The 14,518-nt window shown below is 52.4% G+C and overlaps 3 protein-coding genes across 9 annotated transcripts in view; all 3 read right to left on the reverse strand.

The window, feature by feature from the left end:
- Nucleotides 1-740, reverse strand: part of SLC35A2 (solute carrier family 35 member A2) — an 8,971-nt gene extending 8,231 nt beyond the window's left edge. Inside the window, exon 1 of one of the 2 annotated variants that reach the window (XM_040468754.1) lies at nucleotides 201-740. In XM_040468754.1, coding sequence (XP_040324688.1) covers nucleotides 201-291 — 91 coding nt within the window. In that variant the 5' untranslated portion in view covers nucleotides 292-740. The remainder of the gene's footprint in view (nucleotides 1-200) is intronic. The other variant, XM_040468753.1, reaches the window with a different exon arrangement.
- Nucleotides 741-1,939: 1,199 nt separating this feature from the next.
- PIM2 (Pim-2 proto-oncogene, serine/threonine kinase) lies at nucleotides 1,940-7,034 on the reverse strand. Its single transcript, XM_040468761.1, has 6 exons — nucleotides 6,771-7,034; nucleotides 6,526-6,635; nucleotides 5,744-5,794; nucleotides 3,904-4,276; nucleotides 3,234-3,410; nucleotides 1,940-3,135 (listed from the first exon to the last, which is right to left on the reverse strand). The coding sequence occupies exons 1-6, from the start codon at nucleotides 6,829-6,831 to the stop codon at nucleotides 2,972-2,974; spliced, it is 936 nt and encodes a 311-aa protein (XP_040324695.1). The 5' UTR covers nucleotides 6,832-7,034; the 3' UTR covers nucleotides 1,940-2,971.
- Nucleotides 7,035-9,933: 2,899 nt separating this feature from the next.
- Nucleotides 9,934-14,518, reverse strand: part of OTUD5 (OTU deubiquitinase 5) — a 28,614-nt gene continuing 24,029 nt past the window's right edge. For 2 of the 6 annotated variants that reach the window (XM_040468749.1, XM_040468747.1), the window contains exons 6-9: nucleotides 13,240-13,443; nucleotides 11,568-11,769; nucleotides 11,365-11,478; nucleotides 9,934-11,060 (exon numbers count right to left, since the gene is read on the reverse strand). In XM_040468749.1, the coding sequence (XP_040324683.1) occupies nucleotides 10,936-11,060; nucleotides 11,365-11,478; nucleotides 11,568-11,769; nucleotides 13,240-13,443 (645 nt within the window). In that variant the 3' untranslated portion in view covers nucleotides 9,934-10,935. The remainder of the gene's footprint in view (nucleotides 11,061-11,364; nucleotides 11,479-11,567; nucleotides 11,770-13,239; nucleotides 13,444-14,518) is intronic. The other 4 variants (XM_040468751.1, XM_040468748.1, XM_040468752.1 and 1 more) reach the window with 3 other exon arrangements.

Genomic DNA, 14,518 nt, shown 5'->3' on the forward strand with positions numbered 1-14,518 from the left:
CCATCACCTTCAGAATGGTCTCTTCCCCGCCTTCCAACACACTCACGACAGTCCGTTCCGTCCTCCATCCGCCAGCGCCCCAAAACACATAGGTCGGTCCATATGGGATGCTCCCTCTAGCTTCAGTGAGGAACCTTCCTGACCCCCCAGCGATCTCGACTCTTGCCCCGCCGCCCCTGCTCGGTCACAACCTATCTCACCCGCACTCGCTGTCCCAGGCTCCAACGCCCCCGCGGAGACCGCCCCAGGTCCTGCCGCCGCGGTGGAACCGCCAGACCCAACCGCTGCCATGTTGGCATCTGCCTGGTCCGTCCCCTCGGCAACAGCAGGCCACTTCCGTGTCCCTCACTTCCGCTTCCGGGCCTCTTGGGTGGAGCTGGGACAAGCGAGGGGCTGGCCCGAGCCGGGGCTTTCCTCGTCCGCTCCCGAACAGTGAATCTAAGACCGCGGCCTTGGGATTTCCAAGATTTAGTCGGGAACAGGCGGCTGGCTCTGTCTCTTGATGGCTCTACAGAGCCTCATTGGCTTATTCCCGTTACCAGACCCGCCCTCATCTTCATTGATCCTGCTTTCCAGATCACCCGCCCATCCTATGTCCTCGTCTCATTGGTTCAGCTGACCCTCTTCTATCTCGGCTCTTTATTGGCACCTTCTACAAGAGGATACCGCCCTTTCCGCATCAAAACTCCTGGGTCCTTTCTGGTTGGACTGAAGTTCCCCTTTCCCCCACCTCCAGCGAGGTCCCGCCTCCTGGAGAGCCCACGGGCATCTGGGAGGAAAATGAGACTGAGGGGGCGGGGCGGGTGTGCGTCAAGTTTCATCAAGCAGATCAAAGCAGAGCGGTAGAGGCCACACAAGTGACAGGGCATAGGAGAATTGAGACTGGAGGATAAATGAGCCCCTATGAGGGTGCGAAGGAGACCCGTAAGCCAGCAGGTGAGGCGGTGTTCAGGTTGGCTTTTGAAAGAGGGGGAGGGGGCGCACCTGGGTGGCTCAGTCAGTTAAACCAAGCGTCCCACTTCGGCTCAGGTCATGATCTATTTCATGGCTCCTGAGTTCGGGCCCCGCGTCAGCTGGGGAGCCTAGAGCCTGCTTCAGATTGTGTCTCCCTCTCTCTCTCAAAAAAGAAAAAAAAAAAAAAAAAAAAAGAGGGGCAAGAGAGGGTTCAGCTGAGGTCAGGACAAGTGAAACCAAGACAGAACAGGGCAGGTATGTCAAAAAGTGAGGACTGAGGGGCGCCTGGGTGCCTCAGTCAGTTAAGCGTTGGGCTTTGGCTCAGGTCACGATCTCCAGGTTCGTGAATTTGTGCCCCACAACTGGCTCTGTGTTGACAGCCTGGAGCCTGCTTCAGATTCTGTGTCTCCCTCTCTCTGAACCCTACCCGTTTGCACACTTTGTCTCTCTCAAAAATAAACAATTTAAAAAAATTTTAAAAATAGAAGAGAGGGATGAACAAGTTAAGACTGCAAGGGAGACCTGAGAATGTAGGGGCAAAACATGTGACTTACACCCTGAATGTTACAAGGAAAGGCTGGGAAGGTTTTTGTCTGTGCCCAACCCTGGCCCCTCCCTCATCAGTGCCCTGAAAGGCATTTTCTCTTGTGGGAGGATTTTATCTCCTCCCCTGGGGGTGAGGAAAGCAGTTTTCTCTGCCTGAGCAAGCCCATTTTTGATTCGGGAAGTGTCCCAAACATCTTCAGTGTCTATGGTATCTCTAATGGAGCCCTTCTGCACATCCTGGGAGCTATATAAGAGCTGAAGAGGGGGAAATCAAGTTTTTCTTTGTGGTCCTGCTTAAATGAACCCTAAAGGAGCTTTAGGATGGTACCACAAGGCTAAGAATCCCCAAGAGCTGAGGAGAGCTCCAGCCCACCTCCCTCTTGGCTCAGCATACAGATGCTCCATAATTGCCTCACTGTATCTACAAATGGCCAGTCGCTTCTGATTCTATAACATTTATTAAGTAGTGGGTTTCCTTGCTGCATCTACAGTGGCCAGTCGCTTCTGATTCTATAACATTTATTAAATAGTGGGTTTCCACACATGGCTTTTTAAATAATCCAGGCAGGGGGAGAAGGAAGAGGAGGACACAGTTGGAGTTCCCCTCCCACCAATACATAAGTATTTACATTTCAGCAACTGGACAATCCTGGCTCAGAAGGAGGCAGCAAGAATCCGAAAAAGATGGAGGGGGGGGGCCCCAGGAGAACAAACAAGACTTATTTCCCCCACCCCATCCCCCAAAAAACCATCCACCCCATCCTAGCGGACTCTGGTGGTGTCCATCTTCCATTCCTTCCCCAAATCATGGAAGAAGGGTTCTCCTCACCAGAATAAGAGCACTTGGGATAACAGAGTAGGGTCCCCTCACCAAAAAAAAAAAAAATAATAATAATAATAATAAAATAAAATAATAATAAAAAAAAATTTAAAAAGTCCTGGAATAACAATAGGGCATTACCTCCCCCAGAATTAACAACCCTGGGCTGAGGTAGGCAAGCAGCTTGACTGAATATAGACCCTGGGCTAGGGGAAAGGGTCCTTTTGCTAAAATAAGAGCTGCTGGGGCATTGGAAGGAAAGCACCCTTGCCCAAGTGAGAGCATTTAAACTAAGTGTGTGCGGTGGTAGCAGGAGGTGCCAGTGTAGGGGTTACAACTTATCAGAATAAGAGTCCTGGGGCTCAGAATGGAAGTAACTTCAAACCAAATAAACATCCTTAGCAAAATGAGAAATATGGAAGTCCCCCTCTCCAGAATAAGAGACCGTAAGTTCTGGGAGGAAGGCTCCTTAGCAGGATTGGGATGGGGACTGGGCAGACTTGGCTTATGTCTCCTGATCCCTGATCCCCAATCTCTGACCCTAGTAACACTGGATTTTTACTGACCTGTATAACCAGGTCAACAGATGTCCATCTATCCCTGTGGCATGCCATGGGACGGGTATTTAAACTAGTGGGGGCCTGGCCAGGACTAGGGCAGCAGGGACCAGGCCAAAGGGGTGGGACCCCCCGTGGGGGCATTGAGGGATGCATCCTCAGCTGGTGTCTGCATCCAGGGGTCCAGCAGTATCTCCTCCAGTGAGGGTCGGGCAGAGGGTTTGGGGGCCAGGCACCGGCGGATTAGGGCACAGCAGTCTGCAGATCAGAAGTACACAGAAGATTAGCAGTCAGTTGGGGGCACTAGTCCCTGGGAAGGATGCAGTCCACTGGGATGGGACCAGTGAAGGCCTCACCTGGGGAGACATGGGCAGGGAAGTGGAGCTCAGCCTCCAGAATCTCCTGGTCCCTCTCAAAGGGAATGTCCCCACACACCATGTCATAGAGGAGGATGCCCAGTGACCAGACAGTGGCTGGGAGCGCGTGGTACTGGTGACGAGAGATCCACTCTGGGGGGCTGTACACCCTTGTTCCTGCACACAAGCCAGAGATTAGACCACTCTCTGATAATGCCCTTCCCCCACCTCACCCTCCCCAGGAAGTGTGGTCCCCTCACCAGAATTAAGAGAACTCAGTACACGAGCAGGGTTCCCTCACCAGAATAGGACCTCTTTAAAAATAACAGCAGAGTCTCATCATTAGAAAAAGGTAATAGAGTGCCCTCAACAGAACAAAAGCACTTAAAAGTAACAGGAGGATCCCTTTACCAGATAGAAAAGGAATATTCAGGATAACACAATCCCCTTACCAGAATAAGAACCCTGAACAAGGTCTAGGCATTGTCAGAAGATGGACTTTATCAGAGGACAAGGCTTGAGCATTGCCAGTATTAAAGATCAAGAACCTTACAAAGGTGCAATACAGATCAAGGATTACAGGACATCCCAGCACTAGGGGCCAATGATCAAGAGACCACAAGGATAAAAGGTAAAAAAATCCCCCCACTGAGATTTAGGGAAGACTTACCATCAAAATCAGTATAGGGTTCATCATGAAGTAGGGCACCGGAACCAAAATCAATGAGTTTGGCACAGCCCCGGCGAAGGTCCATCAAGATGTTCTCATCCTTGATGTCACGATGGACAACTCCACGAGCATGGCAATGCCGAACAGCTGCCACTACCTGGGCAAAGAGGCAGCGGCTTCGGCCTTCACCTAATGGGCCCTGCTCTGTGATGTAGTCAAAGAGATCCTGGGCAGGCAAAGGTCGCTCGAGGACCAGCATGAAGCCTTCTGGTGTTTCAAACCAGTCAAGCAGGCGGATCACACCAGGGTGCCCACCACCTGCACCCACCTTCCATAGCAGTGCCACTTCCAGTGGGCATGTGACTGAGTCTGACTGTGAGGGGAAGAGGAGAAAAGAGAGAACACAGACGTCAGGGCAGCAGCTGTGAGACGGACTTCTTGCCTGAACTTAATTCATAGCCCTTCAGCCTCCTGACTTTGTGGTCTTCAGCAACCCACTTCCCTCCCTGAGCCTCAGTTCCCTAGCCTTAAGGGCCACTGCAAAGGTGGTTTGAGCCAAAATCCTATGAACATCTGGCTCAGTAACTATCTGAATAAATGAAAGTGGTTCTTAAAAAAAAAAAAAGCCTTCTGCAGAAGGAGCAACTGATGAACACTACTATGTAATAGGGTATCTTTTGTTCACTGGCATCTCAGAAAAGATTACAACAGTACCTTACATACAGTAGATGCTCAATAAATAGCTGTTAAATAGCTGAAAGTACTCTATAGCATAGAGTCTAACACAGAGTTAGCACTCAATAAATACTATTATTGTGTAATAGTTGTAATGTTTTGTTCACTGACATAGTTCAAACACTAGAACAGGGTCTGGTAACAGGGCAGGGCTTAATACATGTTTGTTAAACAGGTAAAAGCAATTAGTAGAAAGGACCTAGCACAAAATTAGCTCTCAATAAATGTAATATTTTGCCAAATGCCTAAAACTGTGCCTGGCACATAGTAGGTGCTCAATATACATTTGTTAAATAGCTGAAGCTGATTAAGTACAAAGGAACAAAGTAAGAACTCAACATCATGTGATGTTTTGTCACTGACACCAAACATCTATAGAACTGTGTTGCAAGTACTCAGTGGGACTTGGAACACAGTAAGCTTTGATGATGAAGCAAAACCTGAGACATACAGTCAGTGCTCAATAAAAGGCATAAATGCTAGGCCATAAAAGCCACCCCACGCTAGAAGCCCAACGCGGGCACAAGGGCTGCCAGAAGCAGCCTCCCAGCCTGAGGTGGGGCCCTCTCCCGGCCAGTCCACTGACTTGCACAGCCGCAGACAGGTTTTCTCACGGTGGCGAAAATTCCGCCACTGCGCAGGCGCACCTTCTCCCTCCGGGTCCCACAACCTGCGCGGGCGCACTCTCCCCTAGAGTTCGCCAGGGGGCGCTCGCACTCCTACAACTAGCCCAGACCCGCCCAGTTGTCCGTTAGCGTTCTAACGGCCGGAGTGAAGCAGCCACTGTCACCATGGCAACCAGTGACCTCTGCCCCTCTTTCCCCACCAGCATGCCCCGCGGGCAGCCCCCGAGGCAATGTTCGGAGGGAGAAGGAGAAAGGCGGTTTGGAGGGGAGAATCCAAGGCCATGGGGGTAGCTGGGGTGAGAACTGTTTGGAGGTGTGGATGTCACCACAGGGGAGTAAACACGGGCTGGTGTTCTCCTCACCATTACAGGGCCCAGGAAATCATACAAGCCCTAGAAAGGCAAGGGGGTGAGTCCCTCGCCAGGGCCCATCGTCAGAGATGGCGTCGCCAGGTCAGGCAGGACTCCAAAGATACTCACCAAGGGGGACCAGCCCAACACACGATTCCGGGGGATCACTTTGATGGCCACCTGGAGAAGGGGGCTGAGGTGAGGGGACCAGCAGACGACCCCCAGGCCCCTCCTAGTCTTGGCCCTCACCCCAGTCTTTCTGGTCCCAACCTCGCCACGCCACAACCCAAAATGAGCTGGAGCTTCTCCCCTGCTCTCCAAGTCCCCAGAACCAAGTTCACCTCTCCCATCATCCTTAGCCCTGGGTTCTCCCTCCTCAGGCTTCAGGCCCCTCGCTCCAGCTCCTCAGCTCTGAATTTCCTAATACCCCAAGCCCTCGATCTTTCCATCCAGCTCCAAGACACCCCAACTCTCTACCGGGGTCCTGGTCCTCAGGACTCCACGCTGGACATCTGCCCTCAAAATCCCCCAAATCTCAGCTCTGAGTCTCCACCTTCCCACACAGATACATATCCCCTGGATCCCAGGATCTAGAGTCCTCACGACCTGCCAGTCTTCAGTCTCACCCCCCTGGACTTCCAGAATCTCTGCCCTGAAACCCCCCTCCCCCCACATACCCACCTGGATAGCCACACACACAAACAAGCGCGCGCACGTGCGCGCGCTCGGGCACCCCCACCAACCTGGATCCTGGTCCTCATGACCCTACCACGCACACATTGTTGGCTCATCCCCTGGTCAGTCAGCATCCCAGCCCCGGGACTCCGGGGCCCCGAGACTCCCTCCCCCGCCGCGCACACACACGCGCACACGCACACCCAGGACCCTCCCAGGACCCTCGTAGTGGATACCTGGAGTCGGTCTGTGACGCGATGTCCTGCGAAGACGGTACCAAAGCCCCCCTTACCAAGGAGAGGGCCAAGTCGGTACTCGGCCTCGAACGCTTCCCGATCCTTGCCTCCTACGCAGGCGGGGGCGAGGAAGTCAGGGTGGCTGCGTGCTGAGCCCGGCTGCGACCCTCTCCTCCCCTCCTCCCGCGCCGCCCTCAATCACTTCAGCCCGCCCGGCCTAGTCGCGGTAGGGGAGCCTCGCTCACCTGGCGGCGGCGTGGGGGTCACCGGGGCCACGGGGAGCCCTTGCAGAGGCTTAGTCAACATGGAGGAGGTGCTGCGCAGATTGAGCCCGCTGAGCCCGCAGGGCGTGGACGCCCGGGGCAGCGAGGCTGGTGAGCCAGGACTTGGGGGCGCCAGGGTGGAAGGCGGAGAAGCTGGTGGCCCAGAAGGGCCCTCAAACAGCGCAACGTTCGGATTCGACGCGCGCGCCAGCCCTAACGCTACTGAGCCGGGGCACGCGCCTCCCGAGAGAGTCGCCCCGGGCGACAGCCCCGCCCACTTGGCTTTGATCAATCCGAACGCGGCACCTGCTGTACCCCAGCCAATCGGAGCCAGTCCTTATTTGCATACCACCCTCAACGTTTCAAGTACCCCCTTATGCAAATACATGCCCGGATCTTCCGCGGGGGCCGGGCCCGCATGCAAATGTGGGGGGGGGGCGCGCGAAGAGGAAACCGGTTCTGGGAATCCCTTTGCAGCGACCGCATTTGTTTTGGTTGTTGCGCGGGGTTGTTTTTATATATATGCGTATGTGTATAGATATAAACTTAAAAAAATAACTGCACCGCCTCCTTTCCTAGGAAGTTGGTTTGCAGCCGCTGCTTCGAGATTAGCGCGGAGATAATGCCAGGCCCGGCTTCTAAGAATGCGAGCCTGTGGCTACCCTGGACCCGGTCTCCGAAGAGTGCTCAACACCCAGGACCAGAGCCCTCAAGGCGACCGGCGGCTTCTCCCCCCAAACTGAAGCCGGGGATCCTGAAAGAATCCGCCCAGCTTCCAGGGAGGGGTAGCCCTCCTGACCACCACCGCGGGGGACGCGCTGGTCAAAGACAACGTTCCCAAGCCCTGAGGCGGAGGCCTATGGTGTGTTTTTAGAGCCCTTAACCTGGCCAGACCTGACTAGGTTTGGCCACGAGCCCAGTCAGCACGTCTAGAATCTGGAATGGCAGGGGGAAGTGGATCTTGGGCGGGGGTGAGGAGCAAGCCAGAGTGATGGTGGCGTGGGGGTATGCTTCCAAATGGCAGAGACGGACGGGGAGAACTCAGACAGGTGGCAAAATATCCTCAGTCACAAATTTGTGAAAAATAAGTACAGTGTCATGATATACACAAAACCCATACTGTCAGACACATTCATGTAAACTTACATGACACAGATGCAGACACGTACTGTCACAGAGACTGACATCCACTGTCAGGCAGGCATGCTGCCAGTTATGTCCCAGAATGACACCCAGAGAAACACTGTTACAGAAAGACAGGCACTCCAGAGAGACTCACATGGACCTACGTTGCCATGTGACAATGACACAAAAATGTCAGACTCACCACCACCAGAACTTGTCATGATACTGGCACCATCAGACACACACTATCACAGGAAGACTTGTACTGCCCCAGAAATGAGAAACCTCGTGGCTGTCACAGGAAGACACACAGATGCTCCAGAGACACACAAGTACTGCTCCAAAGGCAGACATAAATACTTATGCAACAGAGCCACATGGATAGGCAGTGTCACAAAAACAGATGTGGAGAGACCCAGTCAGACACACAACCAGCAAACATGCAGCGTTGTCACTGAAATTGTCCAGAAATAGCTACCTAGAATCTGTCAAAGGAATACAAACGGACATCCACCACATCAGAATGAAACCACAGATGCACTGTCACAGACAGACCCACGCAGACATGCACTTGTCTCAGAAACAGGCATAAACTGTCAGAGACAGAGTCCCACACTCAGTCACCATCTGACACACCTGGAAACAAGCCCTTGTCACACACACTGGAGACACTGTGAGAGGCATGTGAAGACTTGGACTCACCAAAGTCACACACAGACAACACTCAAAAAGCAAATACACACATGTACTCTCCCTTATTCATCCAGTATTTATTAGGGGTCTACCGTAAGCCTGCCAGGCCCTGGCAGGGGTGCAGATATTAAGAGATACACAGATTAAGTCAGGCATCACAGCCCTTGCACAGTTATTGGGGAAGGAGTAAAGACACATTTGTGGATAGCAGTGAGAATGTGGAGTCACACAGGGCTTCTCAGAAGGTGACCTTCTACCCATCTTGAAGGACAAGGTTGGGGGCTCAGGACAGGGGAAGGGCAAATTCCAGGCAGAGGCCAATGAAACTGGACAGAGCAGCAAGAGGTAGGCAGGGGCCAAATGGTGCAGAAACTTCAGTATTAGGATAATAAATACTATCTGCTAACATCTGAGCTCTCAGAACGTGCCAGGCACCATGCTATCATACATTATATTGACCACATGCATTCTCTCTCTGTGCTCACAACCAGAGAGTGTGAGGTAGTAGACATTAATCACTCCTGTTGGACACGTGGTAGGACCCTTGAAACTCACAGAACCTGTGATTTGACCAAGGCCACACATCTAGAAAAAGCCAGGTAGGTTTCAAACCAACTCTCCAACATCTGCATGCATGACCAGTGAATTCCACAGACACCCCACAGGTGGCCACCTGGCCAGCCATGCCCTCACCGGCAGACCTGGACATGCACCCTTCCACATGGGCCCCATTAGTGAGGCACAGCAAACAAACAAACAAACCCCATTCTTGACAAAACATGGGGACCAGCCATCCTTCTCTGCCTTGACTTTACCCCAAGGAAAGGCAGACAGGGGTGTTAGAAGACTGGGGACATCAATAAGAAAGGACTTAACCATTCCTTAAACCCAGGAGGCCCACCAGTCAATTCCACTAAACTTACGTTGATATGAGGCCTCTGTTGTGCCTTTCCAAAGCATTCCTCATCAAAGATCACAAGGAAAGAGCAAATGTATGCAGGCAAGGAGGCAGGCAGAGAAATTGGAAGTTCAGTACCAGCCCTCAAGCTCATAGTCCTCTGCTCCCATCATACCCCAGGACGCAAGGTGGGCAGGCTACACGTGCCAGTATTGAGGCAGGGGCAGCAGGCAAAGATGGAACTTTCTTGTTAGGAACAGGTCCAGAAGTTGGTTTAGTGAGCAGTGAATCAAATATGAGCAAACCCCGGGCCCGGGTAAATACCGTACTGGAGAGCATGCAGCCCTCAGAGGTCAAGCCAAGGCCTATGCCATCACCGCCTCTGCCCAAAGCCCCACCCATCCCATGCCCCACACAGAACAGAGGCGCTCAGGGGAAACTGACATTTGGTTTTATTGTGCCAAGGACATTACAGATGGTGGATCTTGTCAACACCTGCAGGGCACAGGTGCCTCATCTGTTGAGGCTGCTCCCACTCCCCACTCAAATCCTGGGCAGGCAGTGGCTGCCATGATCCTCAAAGGTGCCTCCCACCCCAAGATTCCAAAGAGACCAGTGGTGGTGGTGGTAGTGGTGGTGGTGGTGTGGAAGCAATAGGAATGCAGCGAGGTCAGAGTCTCAGTGTCCAAAGCCCATATGACACCTGCCCCCCTGCCCCCCACCCTGCCCCGGCTTGCACTCTAGACACTGCCCACCTCCACAGAGCTGGAGGCTAGAGACAGCAACCACATCTTTGTGCTCCCTCTGTGGCCCATGGCCTGCCTGCTCCCAAACCAGAGATGCCGCCTTCACAGAGCCAATGCTGTTGTCTACATCATTTTGGATTGATTGATTTTATAAGATAAAAGTACATTTTAATAAAGAAAAAATTCAACATTGAAGGCTCAGACATTCTTGGGGTACTGGGAAGGGGAATTCCCACTTCTTCCTCGCACCTTCCCAGCATCATTGTGGAGGTGGGGGTAACAAGTTTTTCTGAAGTTGGAAGAAACAGGGCAGGGAGTGAGGGGGGCAGGGAGACTTTCCTCTGTCTGAATGTTTCTCCTCGGGGACTGCCTGGCTGCCAGTTGGTTTGTCCCTGTGTGCCTCTCGCCTATGTTCGGCACCCTTGCCCAAGTCCCCTGTGGAGTGCAGGGATGGTGCTGTGCAGGGGGCAACAGGGCACGTCAGCTGGCGAAGAGACGGGTGATGGTGGTGGTGGCAGCGATGAAAGGGGGTGCAGTGGTGGGTCAGCCAGAGGGAAGTGGGGAAGAGGGAAACGAAAGGAGTGAGGGAAGAAGGCAAAAGGGAAGAAAGCCAAAGAAGGTGGGTCGGCACCGGAGGGCAGGAGTGGTGGGGGTTGGGAGATGGTCTCCAGTCTCTGGGTCTCCATCAACTCTTGTCTGGGGGTGGATCTCTGTGCACTTTGTTTTTCTTCATACTGTCTAGGTATTCCTGTTGGGACACTGCCAGCACCGATGCTAGGATCTCATCATCATCCCAGTCATTCAGACCTGCTGGGCCAAGAGGAAGGGGAAAAGGATGATGGAATACTTCCAGCCCTCCTTCTCTTCACCCTTTGCTGATCCCTGGCTCTAGAGAGATCCTATCCAGGCCCCTCTACATTTCTATGGAGAAGGCTCCTCTGGGCCTATGGAATCCCATTCAGATCCCCCCTGGACACATCCCTTGGGTTTGAAAAATTCCCTTTTCTTGGGTAGATGGCCAGAGGTCTGGAAGGCCCCCCTCATGGGGTCTGTTGGTTCTTCTCTCTCCCCAATTCCCAGCTGGCCTCTGGGCCCCTAGACAGAGGAGGCTTACCAAACGCAGAGGGGGACATCTGCTGAATGAGGGCCCGGCACTCCAGAGCAGGGTAGAGGGACACGAGGGGGGGAGTAGCCCGGTCAGCCCCTGCCGAGAACTGGCTGCTTGTACCTGGGGCAGAGGGATAGTCAGAGGCAGGGCCCAGGACCTAGGCAGCACCTCCTAACCCCGGCATGCTTCCCTGTCATCAACTCACTGACCTGGTGCACAGGGTGAAGGAGGTTTGGCAAGAGCTAAGACAGTGCCTGGGGAAGGGGGCTTGATGCCCAACTCGGTGTGCAGCTCAGGGTGCTCGGGTGAAGAGGCTGAACTCCGCTGCCGCGGGGACCTATTGGTCCACTCCTCTAGGCCACTGGAGGCTGCTGCTGTGGCAGAACTGCATGTGGCGCTGGCTTTCCGGGGCTGCAGTGGGAAGGAGGAGGAGGAGGGAAGGACCAACGCCAGTCATGACCCTCCTATGCCCCATCCCTAAGGGCTGGCTCCCTCCCGGAATCCTGGCTATGATACAGTTTCTACATAGGCCACCATCATTCCTGGGCACACAGCAGACCACAGGACAAAGGTAAGCTCCTTAATCCTTCCTCACACCCTTACAGCCAATTTGACAGGGAACCTATACTTCCACCTTCAAAATCCATTCAGACTCCATCCCCTTTTCTCCTTCCTTCCTAGCCAGCTCTGCCATCAGTTACCACTGGGACTATTCTAGTAGCCTCTGCCTCACAGGCTCCTGCTTCTACCCCTGCCCCCTAGATTCCATGTTGCACTCAGCAATCAGGGGGATCCTGTCCCTCCTCTGCTCACAACCCTCCAAATGGCTTCTGCCTCACTCACAGTAAAAGCCAAAGTCCTCACCACAGCCCACAAGCCCCTTCTCAATCTGGCCCCACCACCCCTGACTTCATTTACTACTACATTCTGCTCAGCCACACTGGCCTCCTGACCACACCCAAATCACACCAGGTGTGCCCTACCTCAGGGCCTTTGCTGGCCTTCTGCCTTGCCTGGCACATGCACTTAGCTAACTGCTTCACCTTCTGCAAGCTTTTGCTCACATCTCACCTGCTCTCAGGCCTACCCTGACCACGTTATTTAATACTGTGACCTCTCAGCGCCCTTAGCCCTACTCATTCCCTTTACCCTGCTCTACATGTTTCATCTGTCCCACCTCTCAACTAGTGTACTCATTATGTTTACTGTTTATTTTGTTCCACTCTGCAAAAATGTAAGCATCACAAGCACAGGGATCTGGGCCTGCCTGGCTCACCAATGTACCCCCGTACACTGAGAACAATGCCTGGCACAGACCTGCGATCAATATTTGTTAAGTAAATGACTCGACTCTTTCCAGCATCTACAGTCACTCTAAACTCCTTGTGATTCCTCAAATGCCTGCCTGCTCTGCCTCCTCTCTGCCCTAAACATTCAACCTTCCTGTGTGAAGACTGATCAGAGCCCCCACAACTACTGGTCTCCTAGACAGGGTCAAGGGCTTCACTGATGTATGTCTCCCTCAGTAGACAGGGGATCTCTGAGAGTGGAGCAGGCCAGACCTGATTTTACATCCTCAGCACAGAGCCTGATGCACAAGGACCTTCAACAAAAGCCTGTCCTTCTGGAACTACCCATCAATCCCACGTGTCACCACTAGTGGCTGGCCTCCCTCACTCTTTTAGAGAGCTTGTTCTGCAAAGGTGTTGAGAGTTCTAAGGCACAATGCCAAGACTCAGGCCAAGATGAGGTACAGAATGGGCTGGGAGCTTCCTTTTCTCCCAGATGTCAAAACTGCTTAATTTTTTTCTGCCAGTATGGGGGCAGAGCATGGGAAGTAAGGGGTTCTTGGCCAGGCCAGTGACAGAGCCCAGGACACACCTGGCTGGGGCCGCGGACCTGGCGGGCCTGTTTCTCTTGATCCCGTAGCCACTGCAGGTAGGATTCCCGAGCCACCTGCTCCTCAATGGCCTCGTTTGTGGCCTCCCAGTCTGTGGCCCGCTTCTTGTCTTCCAGCATCTGCTGTTCAATCCATGACTCCTCTGATGTTTTTATGGCATTCTTCATCAGGGACTGCTCTGCAAACTGCAAGGCACGGAGGACAGGGATGTAGGGTGACACTCTGAACTCCAGCCAAGAGACAGAACTGGCTCAGGATGATGAGTCTGTAGGCTCAGAAGACAGGGGATAGGAAGGCAGGTACTCCTACTAAGCACCCCCCTGAGCAGGCTGTCTATTCATCAGGTATCGGGGGAAGGCAGGCTGGGGTAGTGGGATTTGTCACTCCAAACTCCTACACTCAGAAGCCCTGCTCCCAACCCCAAGACACTTTGACTGAAGTACTATGTCTGGGGCAGCCAGGTACTGGAATTTAAAGACACCTTACCCAGAGATGACTCAGTTTCATAATGCTGAGGCCTTCCTCACCTATGCCCACATGGGACAAGGAGAAAAGATCACCTGACCTGAAAAGTTAGCTGTGTGTAGGGCGAAGGGAGTATTTGGACATTTAAGGGGACAAGAGGACAGTACTGTCATGGTATAGGGTATTATGAGTTGTGGGACACCGTAGGAAAGTGCTTTTCGTCAGGCTATGAGATATGAAATAATGAGAAATATCAGAGCATATTCCAGGCATTAAGTGTAATTATTGCTCAACAAAATTCTAACATTATTTTAATGCAGATATACACACTACACACCAATGTGTGTGTGCACTAAGTTATGATGTAAAGCGTAGTTTTTTACCCATGTGTAATAGTCCAAAAAGTATGTAAAATTGTTAGAACAAGTCAATTAAAAAGTGGGCAAAAAAAGTCTAAATACACAACCTCCTCAAAGAAGATATACAGATGGCAAATAAGCACATGAAAAGATGCTCAACACCATTTGTCATCAGGGAATTGCAAATTAAAACAATGAGGTACCTTATCTGTTGGAGGTATCAGTAAGAACTGCAGCTTCATACAGATACAGATGGTTACATAAAAAAATATTTCTAGATAAGAGTATACATAGAAATATTTCTAGGTAAGTGTATACATATGGGTTAGTATACACAGATATATTTCCTTGCTCTGTCAGCTGAAGGAGCCTAGAAGCAAGGACACCCCAGTAACAAGGAGCATACTCAGCATCCAGATTTTGATTTTTCTTTTTT

Source organism: Herpailurus yagouaroundi, unplaced genomic scaffold (genome assembly GCF_014898765.1).
Source record: "Herpailurus yagouaroundi ecotype Mexico unplaced genomic scaffold, PumYag 67793, whole genome shotgun sequence".
Lineage (NCBI taxonomy): Eukaryota > Metazoa > Chordata > Mammalia > Carnivora > Felidae > Herpailurus > Herpailurus yagouaroundi.